At 41.6% G+C, this 19,710-nt stretch overlaps 1 protein-coding gene across 1 annotated transcript in view; it reads right to left on the reverse strand.

The window, feature by feature from the left end:
• The window catches only part of LOC126220775 (trichohyalin-like), a 141,499-nt gene that overhangs the window by 77,099 nt on the left and 44,690 nt on the right, over window positions 1–19,710 (reverse strand). Inside the window, exon 3 of the mRNA XM_049942155.1 lies at window positions 16,378–16,435. Within this exon, the coding sequence (XP_049798112.1) occupies window positions 16,378–16,435 (58 nt within the window). The remainder of the gene's footprint in view (window positions 1–16,377; window positions 16,436–19,710) is intronic.

Here is a 19,710-nt window from a genome sequence, read left to right on the forward strand (position 1 = left end):
ATTTTTCGATCCTAGTTGACCGCTACCAGCAATACCCATGACACAGAATAAAACCCCAACAGGGTATAACTCTCCAGTACATAAGAAATCAGAGAGAACATCTCTGTAACAGATAATGAATGACTTCATCACTCAACAGCTGAAGGATGGCACTACTGAGGAGAGTGGTATTGCATGGGGAGCACCAGTCATCATCATGGTGGAAAAAAAAAAAAGGGTTGCATATCCTATACCAAATATGATGGAAAAGTTGGACACCCTGGCTCAAAGTAAATATTTCTTCATGATGGATTTAGAGAGTGGGTTTGATCACTTAAAACTGGCTCCAAAAGACTGGCCAAAGACCATATTTACCATTCCGTGGGGACACTATCAATATTGGCAGACTCTGTTTGGGCTTAAGAATGTTCCTGCCACATTCCAGGGGTTATTAGATGGAGCGCTAAGATGGATTAAAATCACATCAGTGTATGATCTATTTAGACAATATTATTGTGTTTCCTAAAGATCTAGAGGAGTTATATAACAACTGGATGAATTGTTTATGGAGGTAGCATTTGGAATGTTTAACCTGAAGTACTGAAAAGTGTCACTTTGCATACATGGGGGTAAACTATCTAATATCATGCGATTAGCCAATATAGTGTGAAGACTGAGCCAAGATTGATATGTGCTGCCTGTGATGTCTTACTGTCGCAAACTGTGAAACAACTTCATTTTTAGGCTAAGCAAGTTATTACAGCAATTTCCTGAAATTGCTAGATCACTAACTCATTTGTTAAAAAAGGATTCAAAATTCCGATGGATAACCGACTGCCAAGCCATATTTGAGAAACTGAAAGAGGTGCTAACAACCAGTCAGGTATCAGTATTCCTGATTTACAAGAAAGAATTATACTGTCCTGTGATGCAAGCAACCAGGTCGTAAGATGTACTCTAAGTCAGGATATGAATGGCAAGGTACACCCAGTAGCCTGTCCATAAATGCAGGTGAATGGAGCCAAACAGGATTGCTCAACCACACAGAAGATGTTGAGTGTCATACACAGTATTACACATTTTTGCTGTCACCTGTATGGTAGGAAGTTCAAAGTTATAACAGGTCATGAGGCATTAAATTGGTTATTAGAGGTGAAGAATCCTTTGAGCAGATTAAACTCATCTGGCATTAAGGTTAAGTGAATTCGATTAAGAGGTAGTCACAAACCTAGCAGGAAGCACAGCAATGCCAATGGCTCATGTACAAAGATTGGGGCCGTACAACTCCTTGGCAGAAGCCTTTTAAAGTGGCAGATCGCTGATGCAAACTGCCATGTATTCAGGACACAGCGACAGTTCACTATGCACAATGGGCTGTTGTGTGGGATAATGAGGTATTGTGGTACCTGCAGTGTTGAGTGATGAAGTGTTGAAAGAAGTACCCAATCATGTATTAGCAGGTCACAGAGGATTAAGTACAAGTGATCGTCAAACAGCTAGACTTTACTCATGTAGGATGAGAAGACATGATGCTGATCTGTGTGCAAGTAGTTGTACACAATGTCCCAGTCTCAGTCACCAACCAACACTGGTGCAAAGATTACTGAAGGCATCCAAGCTACATGAAATGGAGGGAATAGATATTTTGGGTCCAGTCAACCTAACACTGGCCCATAACCGCATGTGTTAACCAACATAAACCACTTTTCACATTACATTGCAACGGTTGCAATCCTGACTCAACAAGCAAGAACAGTGAGACAGGCAATGTCAATCTAGAACTGGTTATTGAAGTTTGGCACTCTAAACAGAAAAATTACGTATTAGGGCATCAACTTTGCATCTGAGTTGATTAAGCAGCTGTGCCATGTACTGTGAGTCAAGAAGCTAAGATCTACTCTCCGTTCCCTCAGTCGAATGGAACACAATCATTATCCTACTGGAAAAATGTTAGGTTATTATGTGAACTGCCCAAACCTAAGTCATAGCTGCATATAATTCTACACTGCATGAAGTGGTATGTGGTAGAAATAGGCTGTCCCCTTTTGGAATGATTAATGATTACATCTTAACTTGGTAGAAAATGGGGAATCAGCAAAGAAGTTTTTGGAGAAACGTGTAATGAAAGGAAAGCATTCGAGCAGCAAGAACAAATGGTATAACTCATTATTAAACTATCTGAGCATAAAATCAGTCCAGTGGCTTATAATGGTGAATCCCGACACACAAAAGAGTAAAACAAAAAAATTCCTTATGTGATATCATGAGCTAAACCAAATCAGAAATGACATCACCAATGAATTACAGTTACCGATAAGAACTTCCATTGTTCCTGGAGGACACATTAAGCCTTTTAAGGGTACTTTAGGCACTTTACTGTGAGTGTGAGTGTCAGTGTTGTTATCTGCAGGTAAAGTTAAAACTGAGAATGGAAGGAAGGAATGGAAATCGATGAGCAGAGTGTATGCGGAATGCCTTACAGTCGTATCATGTCAACTGATATTGACTTATTAGGGAAATATAAATGGTTTTGTGATGAAAAATGTGATTGTTATGTCACTGTCTTATTGTAGTGGGTTAGTTGTGATTTAGGGAGTTCCATGTTGCACTGTTGTTAAGTTTTGTTAGAGATAGGTTGAAAGTGGATGGGAGTATGCTATGGTGACATGGTGCTTGATGTAGTAATGAACCATGTATGACCACCCTTGCAATAGGGGAAGAAGGGTGATAAGAATTTCGGTCCCATGTGAAATTTCCACACTGCACCTCTTTAGTAAAGATGTAATGGATGTACTACAGAACCAATGGAACAGAGTTTGTCCGCATTTTATCATATGGCAACCACAAGATTAATACCAATAGAGCTTTGCTTTGTGCATTAGCTTGGTTCCCAGTGGCAAGTTTGGATGTGCATTACCAGTTGTCCATGATCCCCATCTACATGGTGAAATGGGAAACCAGGGACAAATTTGTGAAGGTCAAAATGCAGGAGGCAATGCTAATCACCGAGGAGAGTGCTATCTATATACTGATGTCAATGGATAAGCTCCATTTCTCTCTCTCTCTCTCTCTCTCTCTCTCTCTCTCACACACACACACACACACACACACAAACAGAGAGAGAGAGAGAGAGAGAGAGAGAGAACTACAGTATGACCAACCAGGATGGTTCACACCAATGTGCAAGTGTGTGAAATGCACTCGTTCCTTTCCCGGCTACAGCAGAATTTGTAGAATGCCAAAGGGATGCTCTGATGCTTCCCTTACACTTTCAAGGGGTAGGTATGCATTAGTGAACTGTTATTAACAGCTTATAACCAAGGTAATGACGAGGCTTGTATTACAAAATAGTGGAATATTAGTCAATGATCTGACCCTGCGATATAGTGTGTATGGCACTCTGTCTCCCAGTTACCATCACTGGAGAAACCATAGTGAAGCTGACACAATGCTCACAGAATTGGCCAGAAAAACAATTAGATGTGTTGACAACCCAGAACCTGACCTATTTAAATGTCACCCTAAAACCAGACCTAATTCATTCACTGAATGAACTTATAACTTCACAGAAGGGCCAAATTACGACTGAGCAAGCATTACACAACATGTAAGGCAGAATTGTGATAAGCAGCAAAATAACATTATGATCAAGAGAATCTAAGCAGCTAATTGCCTGGATTTCATTGTAATTTCATTCTTTGAGAGCTGCAAGATCACCAATGGCATCTGTTCTTTCGGATATGTCCAAACGAACAGATACCATATTCATATACATAAGGCTTACCAACCAATGATCTTCTTCAGTGTGGATTCACTAACAGTGCTCAAGCTCTCACGAGAGTCGGTAGATTGACTGCCGTGAATAATGATTGTAGTGGGCAGGGGCACTACATATGTAGTGTGTGGACAGTAAGTTGGAAATGTGGGTCTCATGGGGAGCATGCCAGAAATAAGTCCCTGCAGTCGCACTATCCTCTATGTCCTCGATGGCTCAGTCAGATAGAACGTCTGCTATGTAAGCAGGAGATCCTGGGCTTGAGTCCCGGTCAGGGCACACATTTTCATCTTTCCTAGTTGATATGAGTTTCAGGGAGAGCATAATGGAACAATTGACAGGAATGGGGGAAAGAAATACGGTTGAAGAAGAATGGGTAGCTCTGAGGGATGAAGTAGTGAAGGCAGCAGAGGATCAAGTAGGTAAAAAGATGAGGGCTAGTAGAAATCCTTGGATAACAGAAGAAATATTGAATTTAATTGATGAAAGGAGAAAATATAAAAATGCAGTAAATGAAGCAGGCAAAAAGGAATACAAACGTCTAAAAAATGAGATCGACAGAAAGTGCAAAATGGCTAAGGACAAATGTAAGGATGTAGAGGGTTATCTCACTAGGGGTAAGATAGATACTGCCCACAGGAAAATTAAAGAGACCTTTGGAGAAAAGAGAGCCACTTCTAAGAATATCAACAGCTCAAATGGAAACCCACTTCTAAGCAAAGAAGGGAAAGCAGAAAGGTGAAAGGAGTATATAGAGGGTCTATACAAAGTTGATGTACTTGAGGACAATATTATGGAAATGGAAGAGGATGTAGATGAAGATGAAATGGGAGATACGATACTGTGTGAAGAGTTTGACAGAGCACTGAAAGACCTGAGTCAAAACAAGGCCCCGGGAGTAGATAACATTCCATTAGAACTACTGACGGCCTTGGGAGAGCCAGTCCTGACAAAACTCTACAATCTGGTGAGCAAGACGTATGAGACAGGCGAAATACCCTCAGACTTCAAGACGAATATAATAATTCCAATCCCAAAGAAAGCAGGTGCTTACAGATGTGAAAATTACCGAACTATCAGTTTAATAAGTCACAGCTGCAAAATACTAATGCGAATTCTTTACAGACAAATGGAAAAACTGGTAGAAGCCGACCTCGGGGAAGATCAGTTTGGATTCCATGGAAATGTTGGAACATGTGAGGCAATACTGACTTTACGACTTATCTTAGAAGTAAGATTAAGGAAAGGCAAAACTACGTTTCTAGCATTTGTAGACTTAGAGAAACCTATTGACAATGTTGACTGGAATAACCTCTTTCAAATTCTAAAGGTGGCAGGGGTAAAATACAGGGAGCGAAAGGCTATTTACAATTTGTACAGAGACCAGATGGCAGTTATAAGAGTTGAGGGGCATGAAAGAGAAGCAGTGGTTGGGAAGGGAGTGAGACAGGGTTGTAGCCTCTCGCCGATGTTATTCTATCTGTATAATGAGCAAGCAGTAAAGGAAACAACAGAAAAATTCGGAGTAGGCATTAAAATCCACGGAGAAGAAATAAAAACTTTGAGGTTCACCGAGGACATTGTAATTCTGTCAGAGACAGCAATGGACTTGGAAGAGCAGTTGAATGGAATAGACAGTGTCTTGAAAGGAGGATATAAGATGAACATCAACAAAAGCAAAATGAGGATAATGGAATGTAGTCGAATTAAGTCGGGTGATGCTAAGGGAATTACATTAGGAAATGAGACACTTAAAGTAGTAAAGGAGTTTTGCTAATTGGGGAGCAAAATAACTGATGACGGTCGAAGTAGAGATGATATAAAGTAGTGAAGGAGTTTTACTATTTGGGGAGCAAAATAACTGATGATGATCGAAGTAGAGAGGATATAAAATGTAGACTGGCAATGGCAAGGAAAGCGTTTCTCAAGAAGAGAAATTTGTTAACATCGAGTACAGATTTAAGTGTCAGGAAGTCGTTTCTGAAAGTATTTGTATGGAGTGTAGCCATGTATGGAAGTGAAACATGGACGGTAAATAGTTTGGACAAGAAGAGAATAGAAGCTTTCGAAATGTGGTGCTACAGAAGAATGCTGAAGATTAGATGGGTAGATCACATAACTAATGAGGAGGTATTGAATAGAATTGGGGAGAAGAGGAGTTTGTGGCACAACTTGACAAGAAGAAGGGACCGTTTGTTAGGACATGTTCTGAGGCACCAAGGGATCACAAATTCAGCATTGGAGGCTAGTGTGGAGGTTAAAAATCGTAGAGGGAGGCCAAGAGATGAGTACACTAAGCAGATTCAGAAGGATGTAGGCTGCAGTAGGTATCGGGAGATGAAGAAGCTTGCACAGGATAGAGTAGCATGGAGAGCTGCATCAAACCAGTCACAGGACTGATAACAACAACAACAACAACAACAACAACAACAACAACAGTTGATATTTATCAATGCCTGTAAGCAGCTAACGGTCTGGATTTCATTGTAATTTCATGAGTGTAAAGTTGTGTACTTAGCACCCTCCAACCAGCGGATCAAATGGTGGCGTTCAGTTCAAGCCTCAGGTTATGCAGCAGCTCACCTACCTTCATTTGTGTGGGAAAACTTTTTGCTGCCCACCTCTGCTTGTGTGGGCAAACACCACTGCCCCCATTGCTGCTGCTGCAATCTGTCTCATACCTTCTGGGTTCACAGTGTGATTCTGTGTCTCTTGGCACACCCCATCCCAGTCAGCATCTAGCTTGCATTGTGGTTCAGCACCCATTGCTGTGGTTGGCATTTTTGCCAGTTTGCTGCCATCATCACTACAATGGCTTTGCGATGCTGCAAGGTGCCGGGCCACCTGCTGCCAGCCGCACCTCTTCAGAGGATGCCTTCAGCGTATGTCCTGCCGTCTTGGCTTCTCCAAGTACCATCACGAATTTTGGAATTTGGTCAGCAACAAATGAATGTTTTAACAAAGATGTTTTCATGACAGTATGTTGAACAATTACCAGATATCCCCTCACTGCATCACTCTTACCCCACTCACGGTGGTGAAGCACTGCCCTTCTGGCACCTGTCAACCGTTCCCACTAACCACCACAGAGGTCTGTCAGCCTGGTCTCTATACTTCCAAATTAGTTCCTGTAGCATATCAGCCTGTCCTTGAGAAGCTTTAATTTCTTCTGTAATGATTAACTGATAAGAACCCCATGCAATATAGCAGTATTATACAACAGGCAACACCAATTTCCTAAAAGGGTGCACTGGCTTTTCAAAATCTCGCACCAAACTAATATTTCATTTGTCTTTCATGTGTGGCTTGATAGACATATGGATATGTGACTGGCAACAAATCCACTCAATCTTTTAATCTATGGCAATGCATTGTGTTTTGGAAAAATGCCGAACTGAAGAATAGTTCAGACTCAATGTTAAACTTTAGGTGCCCTCCACCCCGCCCCCATTACAAGTGGCCTCTTAAGTCTGGGGAAAGGATGAGGTCTTGTAACACACTTCAGTGTGAGCACTTGCCTTTTCGATTACCAATCTGATGCGCTCATTATATTTCATGTCACTTTGGAATGTTATGCCTAGGTACTTAATTAATGTGACTGTGTCAAGCAGCAGATTACTATTGTTGTATTTGAACACAGCAGTATTGTTTTTCCTATTCATCCATGTTAATTTATATTTTTCTACGTTTAAAGCTAGCTCCCATTCTTCTTTTGAAGTCATCGAGCATCCTCCTTCAGTCACTCAATGATGAAACCTTTGCATACACCACAGTATCATCAGCAAAAAGCTGTAAATTGCTGCTCATCTGGTCTGCCAGATCATTTATGTATTTAGAGGATAAGAGTGGCCCTACCACACCTCCCTGGGGTACTCCTGACGATACCCTTGTCCCTGATGAACACTCACCATCGAGGACAATGTACTGTTTTCTATTACTTACAAAGTCTTCAAGCCACTGACATATCTGGAAACCTAATCCGTATGCTTGAACCTTCATCAAAGCCTTTAGTAGGGCACCATGTTAACCACTCCCTGGAAATCTAGGAATATAGAACCTGCCTGTTGTCCTTCATCCGTGGTTTGTAGGATATCGTGTGACAAAAGACCAAGCTTAGTTTCGCATGCTTTTTAAATGTGTGTTGATTTGTGAACAGAAGCTTTTCTGTCTGAATGAAATTTATTACATTCAACCTCAGAATGTAGTCAAGAATTCTTCAGCAAACCGACGTTAAGGATATTGGTCTGCAAATTATGTGGGTCTGGTATTTTATCTTTCTTACATACGCCAGTCGCCTGCACTTTTACCAGTCGCTTGGGACTTCATGCTGGGCAAGAGGTTCATGACGAAAGCAAAGTACGGGGCCAATGCCACAGAGTATGCTGCATAAAACCTCTTTGGGGTTCCATCTGGACTTGGCGGCTTACATATTTTCAATTCTTTCAGCTGCTTCTATATGCCAACATGTCCAGCATGTGAAAGTCTTTGCAAAAAAAAATTCAGCTTTCCTTTTGCTGTTTTATATTGCCACACAGGACTAGCTGGCGAGTAACTAGAAAGAGGTCTTTGATCCACTTAGTGATTTTACGTATGACCAGGTTTTTCTTAGGTTCTCAGCAAGATCTTTCACTAAGGTATGATGATGCAAACTTTGATATGCTTTACGCATTGACCTTCTTATGGGTGAACAAATTCCTACTAACTTTTGCTAGTTGATGTTTGCGCGTTCTTTTTTTTCACTGAGAGCAGAACAAACTCTGTTTCCTCAGCATTTTCAGAATGTGGTTATTAAGCCATGGAGAATCTTTTCAACCTTAATTCACTTATCTTGCACACACATATCCATATTGTATTAACTATGTGTTTAAACTTCACCCATAATTCCTCAAAGTCCATTGTATTGGAACTAAATGATGTCCATTCACTGTCAGTGGGAGCTTTTTTTAGCATTAATGCTCTCCTGGCCTTGTAGATATTTTTATTGACTTCAGTAACTATCTCACTATGATCATGATCCCTTATCCCTGTCTCTGTGCGGAAATTGTCAATAGGGTCACACCTGTTTGTAGCTTAAAGATCTAAAATATTTCTTTATTGTGTGGGCTGTCTAACTGGTTGTTCAATGCAGTTTATGGAAAATGTATTCAACAATACATCACGGGACTGACTGACTGTACCATCTGCAGTGAATCCATATACACCTTAGTCTTTACTCAGTAAGTTAAAAGTTGCCTCCAGCTAATACTGCATGACCTGGATATTTCTGCAGTGAACTTTCTTTGAATGATTCTACAACTATTATGGCAGAATAAGGTGGATGATCAAAACAACAGATAATTAACGTGACTTCACCTAGGCCTACTACTCGTGTCCAGATAACTTCATAGTTAGACTCAATTTCGACCTCCCTCCTATGGCATCTACTCTGTGTTCCATGCCTTGCTAAATACACATATCAAAAAAAAATTTGCATCACCTCAATTCCGAGAATTCTGGAACCTGTACAGAAAATTGGAAGAGAGATCAACACAAACATCATTTCTGCAATTTTATTGCTCATGAAAACCACACATTGCATGTTGTACCACCTTCAGAGGTGGTGGTCCAGATTGCTGTACACACTGGTACCTCTAATACCAAGTAGCACATCCTCTTGAACTGATGCATGCCTGTACTCATGGTGGCATACTATACACAAATTCATCGAGGCACTGTTGGTCCAGATTGTACCACTCCTCATCGGCGATTCAGCGTAAATCCCTCAGAGGGTCACATCATCCATAAACAGCCCTTTTCCATCTATCCCAGGCATGTTCAATAGGGTTCATGTTTGGAGAACATGCTGGCCACTCTAGTCGAGTGATGTTATCCTGAAAGAAGTCATCCACAAGATGTGCACAATGGGGGTGTGAATTGTCGTCCATGAGGTTGAATGCCTCGCAAATATGCTGCTGATATGGTTGCACTATCGGTCGGAGGATGGTATTCACATATCGTACAGCCATTACGGTGCCTTCAACGACCACCAGCGGCATACGTCGGCCCCACATAATGCCACCCCAAAACAGCAGGGAACCTCTACCTTGCTGCACTCGCTGGACAGTGTGTCTACGGTGTTCAGCCTGACTAGGTTGCCTCCAAACACGTCTCGACGATTGCTCGATGGCATATGCGACACTCATCGGTAATGAGAACGTGATGCAGTCCATTCGGAATGTTGCTGGGACCATCCGTACCGCACTGCATGGTGTTTTGGTTGCAAAGGTGAACCTCGCCATGGACGTCAGGAATGAAGTTGCACATCAAGCAACCTACTGCGCACAGTTTTAGTTGTAACACAACGTCCTGTGGCTGCACAAAAAGCATTATTCAACATGGTGGCGTTGCTGTCAGGGTTCCTCAGAGCCATAATCCTTAGGTATCGGTAGTCATCCACTGCAGTATTAGCCCTTGGATGGCCTGAGCGAGGCATGTCATCAACAGTTCCAGGAACTCCTCCATGTCCGAACTACATCGCTTTGGTTCATTCCGAGACGCCTGGACACTTATCTTGTTGAGAGCTCTTACTGGCGCAAAGTAACAATGCAGACACAATCAAACTGTGGTATTGACCATCTAGGCATGGCTGAACTACAGACAACATGATCCGTGTATCTCCTTGCTGGTGGAATAATTGGAACTGATCGGCTGTTGGACCCACTCTGTCTAATAGGTGCTGCTTATGCACGGTTGTTTACATCTTTGGGCAACTTTAGTGACATCTCTGAACAGTCAAAGGGACTGTGTCTGTGATACAATATCCACAATCAACACCAATCTTCAAGAGTTCTGGGAACCGGGGTGATGCAAAACTTTTTTTGATGTATTTTGAGTTTCTACTTCATGTTTCAGCCAGCTCATGGTTTCAAGGATAATTTGAGAGTGACAACTTTCCTGGTGGGCACCAAGTTCAAGAACTTTGTTACAAATACTTTGACAATTTACTGTTCAAATTTTAACAGTCAAAGTATGTCTGCTTTGTATGTGATCTGATTTTGCTCTCTGTACATGGATTAGAGAGTGTTCATCAGAAGTCTTAAAACTACCGCTTAGCCTGTAGAACTCTCATGTGCACACCATGACCACTCTGCTACCCAAGTAGCTGCTTTCGTTGTGTAGTGCACCCCACACCTATCAACGGGAGTCCTATAATTCTTCATCCATAATGTAGGTCTAAAAATTTGCAGCCAAGACTTACACAGAATTGATGAAGCCTTTGTTTGAGACCCTCCAATTGGCTTCAAACCAAGGACCCCTATCAATTCTAGGAATGATGCAGCAAATTATGAGCTGTGCTTGCAGCCTGCGCCAGCAGTCTTCGCCACTTCTGTCACCCACCTGTAAGAACTGAGGATGACCTTAGAACCCAAGCAACAGACGTCACTGGTGCCCACATGAGCAACAACTTACAGATGAGTGTATCTTTTAAGTTCAATAGCTGCAGGCAGGGCTGCCTCCTCACCTCAGATGAGGCCCCTCGGTAGACATACAAAGTCCATATTGGGTTTCTATTCAGTCCTGGACACTTTTTCTCTAAGGAACTATTTAACATGTCTAGCATTGGAGCTCCCACTAACTAGTAAAATTCTCCCCCGTGTGTTTGCTTGGACCCTGTTGAAGAGCACCTACATCTCCACTTGCAAGGTGGGTGGGTGAGACCAGATGGTCAGTTTCCACATTGACTGTCAGCATCAAGTGATGTGAGAGCATTACAACCCGCAAATCAGCACATGGTGAGTGCAGATCCCTACGATGGTTATGCCTCAGCAACAGTGTGTGCCTTGGCAGTAGAGCCCATCGGCGAAACAAGCGACTTTTGAGCTGTCCCATGGGATGCACCAGATGCTCTGGCCTCACAACACCACAGCAATTTGCAGATGGCTGACCATGATCATAAGCATCTTTGGCTGCTTGCAAACTGTGGTCAACTCCTCCTGCATGCACACACTCTATCCATCATACTAACTAAAGAATCAAATCTTGAACGAACAGAAAAGCTATGTATGTGACCTGCTAAACTCCTGGAGTTTCAACAACAGAGGCTAGCAGCTCACTGATCTTTGGTCAACGATTACTGGCAACAAAAAAAGTAGTCTGCTGCACTAAGACTAAATGATTGAGCACATTACTGTTACTAAAATGCAATATTACACCTCTCAAATATAAAAATACACAATAAATTTATGAACTGAACTATGCAAGCACACAAAAACAAGCAAAGACTTTAAGAATTAAATTATGAACAAAGCAGAAAATGTGACTTGCTAGTCACCTGTGCTTCACCAAAGAAGGCTAATGGCTGACTTACAATGTGTTTAGTAGTAGCTTTTCATCTGTTGTGTACACAGACGATCTATACATAAAGATAACATTATGAATTAAGACAGGTTGCTACTCACCACATAGGAAGGGGTTGAGAGGCAGACAGGCACATTCAAAACTATATTTGAAAGCAGACTAAGCTATTGGATAAAGCCCTTCTTCAGATTCATAAACACACACACACACACACACACACACACACACACATATTCATGCACACACAACTCACACACACATGGCCTCTGTCACCTCCAGATGCTAGGGCCTGACTCCCAACTGTACAAGTGCAGTGAACAGCAGTTTTGGCTGGGGGAGAGCGCTGGGGTGGGGTGGAGATGAGGCATGGAGTGAGGAGGCGGTATAGCAGGGTAAGTTTTGGGAAAGATGCTACAACGCTGCTTACAGGAGTGTGGGAGAGTGCAAGGACATTTTGGGGAGGAGACGTTTGGCTGTAGGGGCAGCATTGGCAGAGGGGGGGGGGGGGGGGAAGAGAGGGAGGAAAGCTGATACTGGTGGGGAAAATCTAGATAACTCCGGTAATGAAGCACTCATTGAAGCTGCCTCCTGGCCACTGTTTGGTAGTGGCCACTGATGAGGAGAGACAGTTTTCAGTAGTCATGTCCATGTAGAATGCTGCACAGTGGCTGTAGTGAAGTTCGTATATCACACGGCTGCTTTCACAGGTGGCCATGTCTTTGAAGGGGTAAGAAATTTTTGTTGAATGGGAGGATGCAGAGGACATGTCTTGCCTGTAAGTCTGTTGCAGGGACATAGGCCACGGAGTAAGAAGTTGGGAACAGGGTTGGAATAGGGACATGTACGGTGGGTTGACACAGGATTACTACTCTTGGGAAGGTGGAGAAGATATTACTCATTTCTGGACAAAATGAGAGGTAGTCAAAACCCAGGCTCAGAACATGATTCATTTGCTTCAGTCCTGGGTGGTTCTGAGCCACAGGTGTGATGCTCCTTTGTGGCTGGTCAGTGGGTGTGTGAGGGATGGTAGGTGACCGGGGAGACAGGGCATGGGAAATCTGTTTCTGGGCAAAGTGTGGAGGCTGATTTCAGTCTCTGAAAACTTCAGTGAGACCCTCAACATTTTTTGGACTGGGACTGCTCATCACTGCAGATGCAATGACGACAGCTGTAGAAATAAAGGTATTCTGAGTGTTTTTTTGGTTTGATGTGGACAGAAGTACTCGTGGAGCCATCCATGAGAGACAGTTTAACATTAATGAAGGTTCCTAGTTATCCGATTTCCTATCCAACTCTGCCAAAGGTCTTGCTAATGCCTTCATGAACCTAACTTTTCCTTCACACCTTGTCCAGAAGTAAATCTCCAGTTCCTTGACTCCCTAGTCATCTACCAAGATGTACACGTCAACAAGAAATTTTTTTTTGCGGGTTTCCCACTTAAAAATACATTTTTCCGAGGTGAAAATACATTTTTTCCATGTTAAGTGACAATATAATTTCCATTGGATCTGCCGAACTTACCAATCCTTTAAATGGTAAAGTTTTCATACACCAGCGTAGAGCTTCCCAAGACTTTAGGAAACAAAACTAAGCAAAAAAACAACCATACTTTGGAAAGATCTTCAATGCGTGGCAACATGTACACTGCATACTTTCATATTACAGAAGTGTAAATATGACCTACACCGAATACGGCACGGCAGCTTCCAAAGCATTGAAATCCAGATTGCAATGTACTTTTGTCAGTCAATCATAGCTCCTGCCATGAGGTCTAGCCAGCCAATGAGAGCCGAGACAACTGCACGAAAAGCTAAACTTTCACATATAATATTGGACTTTTTTTAGTGCTTGTCACCCTTTAACACGCCCTTTCAGTTATATCAAACACAAATGTGGCAGTAAATTTTAAATAATGGCATAAACGGCTGATCTTCTAGGTCGAAAAGTTTTCTAGATGGCTCATCCTCAAACTGTTAAGTTTCGAATGAGAGTCAGATGATCTATGATTTAAGACATTCATTGCACATTCTCTCATGTAACGTAATTCATACTCCATAACAAGAAATTTATTGTTAAAGTAACGCTTCTAAAACCAGCATTCAGAATATTTTCCCGTGGTATGTTAAGAGTCCCACACATGAACAATGGAATTCAGTGATCCCTCAAATGCTATACTGCTTGTAATCTGATACATTGACACCCCACACACAAGTGATTTGTCAAGCAGTTTCAGTCAGTATTATGGATGTCATCCTATCAAGATGTTCTGCTAAGGAAAATGAATTACTACTTTTAGCAGCAGTTGTAGCTGATTTCTGTATCCCCAGGAATACATTCAAATCATAAATTTAAAATAAATGAAAATTATAATTTATTAAATTTGCTTTGAAACATTTATCTTAGGAACTATAGGTTACTTTGCATAATATATTACATTTCCCACTGATGCCAAATGGGTTATGGACATCTTTCCAGTGTGTCAATACAATTCATTTCATATTTATTTGTCTTCCGTTCCTTTTCATTAATTTGTGTTATAATTTAACTGCATGTATTTACATAATTTACTCAATGTTTCTATATGGATGATGTCAATTGCAGCATTACTGGTACCCATAATCCTTGTTGTGAATTGTGTGAAGGAGAGTTACACTTCATGACAAGAGATTTGAGTGTAACTGTATAATAGATATGCCCCAAACATTTAAATTAATATGTTCTCTTAACATTACAGTAGGTACGCATGTGATTCTGTTTAGAAGTTAAGAACCTTAATAATGCGTATAATTATTTCATAAACAACTCAAAATTTTAAGAGAGAACCCATTGGGCAATGGCTATGAACTTCCCATCATTTCTACTTCAACAGAGTGATTAAAAAAAAGTTTACAAACTGACATGGCACATCGAGCATACAACAAGGATTAGTAATCACATATAAACACGGAAACCTGGGCCTAGAAATGCCTTGCGAGGGCATTACAGTCACGAGAGGGTTGGTATCATCAGAGATTGTTCAATTGGACCACACATACTCCCAGACCGACTTGATGGTCGCATGTATCTTTTAAGTTTCAGCCAGACATGCTGAATGATGTTGCCACACTTATTCGTTGCTGCATTCGATTTCAGCATGATGGAGCCCCCATACATTTCAGCATACAAGTTAAATATCTGCACACAACCTTTCTTGGAAACAGGATTGGTTGTGGTGGGCTAGTCGCATGACCATCATTATTATCCAGCCTGTCCCCAACTAATTTTTTCCTGTTGAGGTCTCTGAAGGGCCTTGTGTATGAAACACATTGCCGGAGGACCTAGTGAACAGGATTGGTGCAGCAACAGGATGTCTTCAAGATACACCAAGCATCTTTGATGGAGTGCCAATGACAGGTGGGTCTTGACGCATCTGGAAAAAATAATGAGCATCTCCTGCAGTGGGCGTGCATTTGTAGCATGCGACTAAATAACTGCAACACCACTGAGGAGCCTTTGGATAACCTTTGACCCCTCCGGTAATGTAGGTTAAGGTCTCAGGTATCACACAATTTAGCCATTCAACATGGTGGGCTCTCATTTACAAGCAACTGATAGGGAGGGAAGGGGGAGGGGGAGGGGGGGGGATCTGAATTTTATGTGACACTCAAAAGCTTAAAAAAAGTTGATTTTTATAGTGTGGTATAGTGGATAGGCTAACAGCCATGTATACAGCAGGTTGTAGGTTCGCATCTCATCAGATACACAAACTTTTTTTAAATTTTTAAATCTTTATCAAGATGACTCGGATCATCATTTTTACTGAATTAACTGATTTAAATTTGATTTTTTAATTCAATTCCATTCCTTTGTCACACAATTTTAATCACAATATCAACTTCTTCATTTGCAGAACAGGATAAAAGTGAAATCAACATTGAAAAACAAGCAACATTTCAGTCTTGACCTGCTTTATTGTATCTACCCTGCTATGCAATACTAGAAAATTGCCTTTCTCAGTTTCTGAGGAAATCCCTTTCTGCTTTTCTGCAAGTAAAAGGAACGTCGGACATCAAACATAATCTTTTATGTGTGTATTTCTTTGGCATCTTTTCAGAATACACTTTTCCAAATTAATGTATTGTGTTATCATTTTCAAGATCTATTACTTTACAAATACATTTGTAACTTTATTGCACAACACAATGCCTTGTTGGGACAGGCATTTAATGTAAACTTGTGATTTCTTTTGCTTAAATACTGACTAACTTAGTTGCTGTAAACTTTCAAAATAGGGAAAAAACACTAACCTGTTTTACGTAATTCTGACAGTAAAAATACTGATGAGTGTTCTTTAAGTTCTTTCTCCTGTAAAACAAAAAGTAAAAACATGTACAATTAAAACAATTAAATTTGTGAGGAAGAGAAAATATTTAAATTTGTTGGATGCTTGTTCCAAATAGAGAAAACTGTGTGTGTGTGTGTGTGTGTGTGTGTGTTGTGCGTGCGTGTGCATGTGCAAGTAAGCTTTCAGCCACAAAGTGCCTTCTTCTGAGATAGAGAAAACACACATTCATGCACACACAACTCACACACATATGACCACCATCTCCGGCTGCTGAAGCCAGACCATTTTCAGCAAGAGCTGCTCGTTACTACACAGGCAACAGCCATGGGTGGCTAAACTGTATGGAACAGACATCTCAGTGAGATCCTTGGTATATTTTGAGGGGGATTTCTCATCACTACAGATGCGAGGGCCACAGGTGACTATGCTGTATGGATGGGACTTCTTGATATGCAATGATTGGCAGCTATCAAAGTGGAGGTATTGCTGGTGGTTGGTAGGTTTGATATGGACAAAGGTACTGATGTAGCCATCTTTGAGGTGGAGGTCAACATCAAGCAAAGATGGCTTGTTGGATTCAGCAGGACCAGGTGAAGCAAATAGGAGAGGAGGTGTGGAGGTTTGAGAAATGTGGATAGGGTGCCCTCACCCTCGATCCAAATCATGAAGATATCATCAAAGAATCCAAACCAGATGAGGGGTTTTGGATTCTGGGTGCCCAGGAAGAATTCTTCTAGATGGTCCAAGAATATGTTGGCTTGGGATGATGCCATGTAGGTATTCACTGTCGTACCATGGACTATTTTGTACATACATCCTCTGAGAGGATGTGGGTGAGGTTTAGAGGTTGTTCTAGAGGTGGTGGATATGGTAGTCCAATTGCTTAATTGTTGGTGAGGATATAGTTGATAATGGTGACCAGGAAGGAGGTTGTATGTTTGGAATCTGTCAGGCATTGGGAAAGGAAATGTCAATAGCTGCAAAGCCATAAGCATTAGGGATGTTAATGTAAAGGGAAGTGGCATCAATTATGATGAGCAGGCCACAATGTGGTAAAGGAAAGGGATACGTGAAGAGTCAGTGGATGACATTGGCTGGTGTCTTTCATATAGGAAGGCAGGGTGTGGGTAATAGGCTTGTGAGTTTTTTCACTCTGATTTCTATATGTGGCCCAAACAGTCAGCCTACAGGAATTGTGAAATGAACCCTGTTGTTCAGGACCGTGTGCCACAAAGGGCACAGATTCACCACGAGATGGGAAACTCGCAGGCATCTATTGTCTATTGAGGCCTAAGCACTGTAGTGTGAGAGTGAGACAGACGAGAACCTATGTCATAGGGAAACCCAGTAGAAAGAGTTTGTGGCCGAGGAGACATTGCAATGTTAAATATGGCGGACCTAAGATCGGCCATAAAGGGGAACATTTACGAAAACTATTTAATTCTGTAGTAATGCAGGAAATCGAGCCACAGTAATTTTAATCTGCCATCCTCCATAAATTTTCATGGTGATCCCAATAAAACTTGAATACTGATCATATCTATAATAGCTGATGATTTACTGTTAAAGTGAAATTACCAAGTTTTGTAACAAAGAGCTGAATGCTAAAATCTGAATGCTTTGTAGAAGCGCATCATTAAAATGACAAACATTGTGCATATCAACTCTGTAACTTCATTTGCTTAAAAGATATACTGAATTTAAATTACCAGTATTTTCAGTTAAGCATCAAATCATCTAACCAAATCACAACTGTGTGGCCTACATCATTTATGAGACGTTCATTTAGTTCCTAATATTATTATTACTGTTATTATATGTTATGTTAACTTTGTATTTCATAAACTTACCATCAGCCACACAATTTAACCGAAGGGTCACAAGGGTCTAATTTAGGGTGTGTAATGCGACACATGCGGTTCATCAACGCATAGATGAGTTTGAGCCAAGACATTTCGACAAAGAGGAACCGTATGTGAGCCCGAACATCTTTGTCTACAAGAGCAGAGATTCCCTCATTGGGGATGCAGTGACTGGCCACAAGGAGTGTCCTGGGTGGTTGGGTTTATGGACTGTAGGAAGCATGGAGAAGGTAGAAGTGCAGGGAGTGGTAGAGTCGAGGAGGGACAGAGAGAGACTCAGGGGAGAGGTTCTGGGATGGGCCTAAGGAACTGAAGAGAGACTGGAGACCTTGCTGGATTTCCAGAATGGCGTGTGGCAGGGTTTGTAGATGGATGAATCTGACAGCTGGTGGAGTCCTTCTGCCAGGTAATCTTTGCAATTGGAAACCATAGTGGTGGAGCATACGATTGTAAGGCTGGGATCAGCTTTTAGATGGTGGATTGTGGTACTTTCCGTGGATGTAAGGTTAGCTTGCATGTTAAGGCATTTGGGAGATGATTGTGAGGCAAGGTTCAAGGTTAAGACTTTCTGGAAAGTTTACAGGGGATAATTAGGGGGCAGTGGGGCTGGATCATGACTGGATGGAGAAATGAACCGAGTCAGGCAGGGTTCAAAATTGGTTGAGCCTGATTAATGGAGCTGGTGGTCGAAAAGTGTTTCCACTGTAGGGAATGGGAAAAAGAGAGAAAGTCTCTAACAAGTGAAGCAGGACTGTATTTTGGTGTGGAACAAACCGTAAGGCCCTTGGAAAGGACTAATGCTTCTACAGAACTACGGCATTTGGAGGAAAGGTTTGGGTGGTAAGTGTAGGTGATCCACAACGCAGGGTTTGTCAGCTCTGATAGGATGTGGGTGAGGTTTAGAGGTTGTTCTAGAGGTGGTGGATATGGTAGTCCAAGGTGGGAGTAGGAGGTGAACACATTGAAGAGGTTTTTGAGTTGGTGTCCTGTTCTAGTTCCTGGACGGCAAGAGTTTCAACATGATAGATGGGATGCGGGAATTTGAAACTGCAGAGCAAGAGAATTTTAAGGATGTAGAGGAGATATTGCATGCAAGGTCTGGCCTTGGCAGCCAGAGACTGTGGTCATGTGTGTATGAGATGTGTTTATGTGAATGTGTGTGTTATCTACTTCAGAAGAAGGCCTTTTGGCTGAAAGCTCTCTTGTTCAGCAGTCTTTTTGTTGTGCTTGTCTGCGTCTCAGCATCTCCAGTATATGGTGAATAGCAATGTCATTAATCCATCCTGGATTTTACATGCCCTTTAATGACAAGGATAGTTTCTTTTTAAATGCACGTGATACCTATCATATTCTTGAGTGTCAGACTGTAAGCTATGAAAACTTTTAACATTTTCATTTTTAACTGTAAGGAACCTCGGTTCCATTTGAACTCA

The sequence above is a fragment of the Schistocerca nitens genome, chromosome 1 (genome assembly GCF_023898315.1).
Source record: "Schistocerca nitens isolate TAMUIC-IGC-003100 chromosome 1, iqSchNite1.1, whole genome shotgun sequence".
NCBI classification, from domain to species: domain Eukaryota; kingdom Metazoa; phylum Arthropoda; class Insecta; order Orthoptera; family Acrididae; genus Schistocerca; species Schistocerca nitens.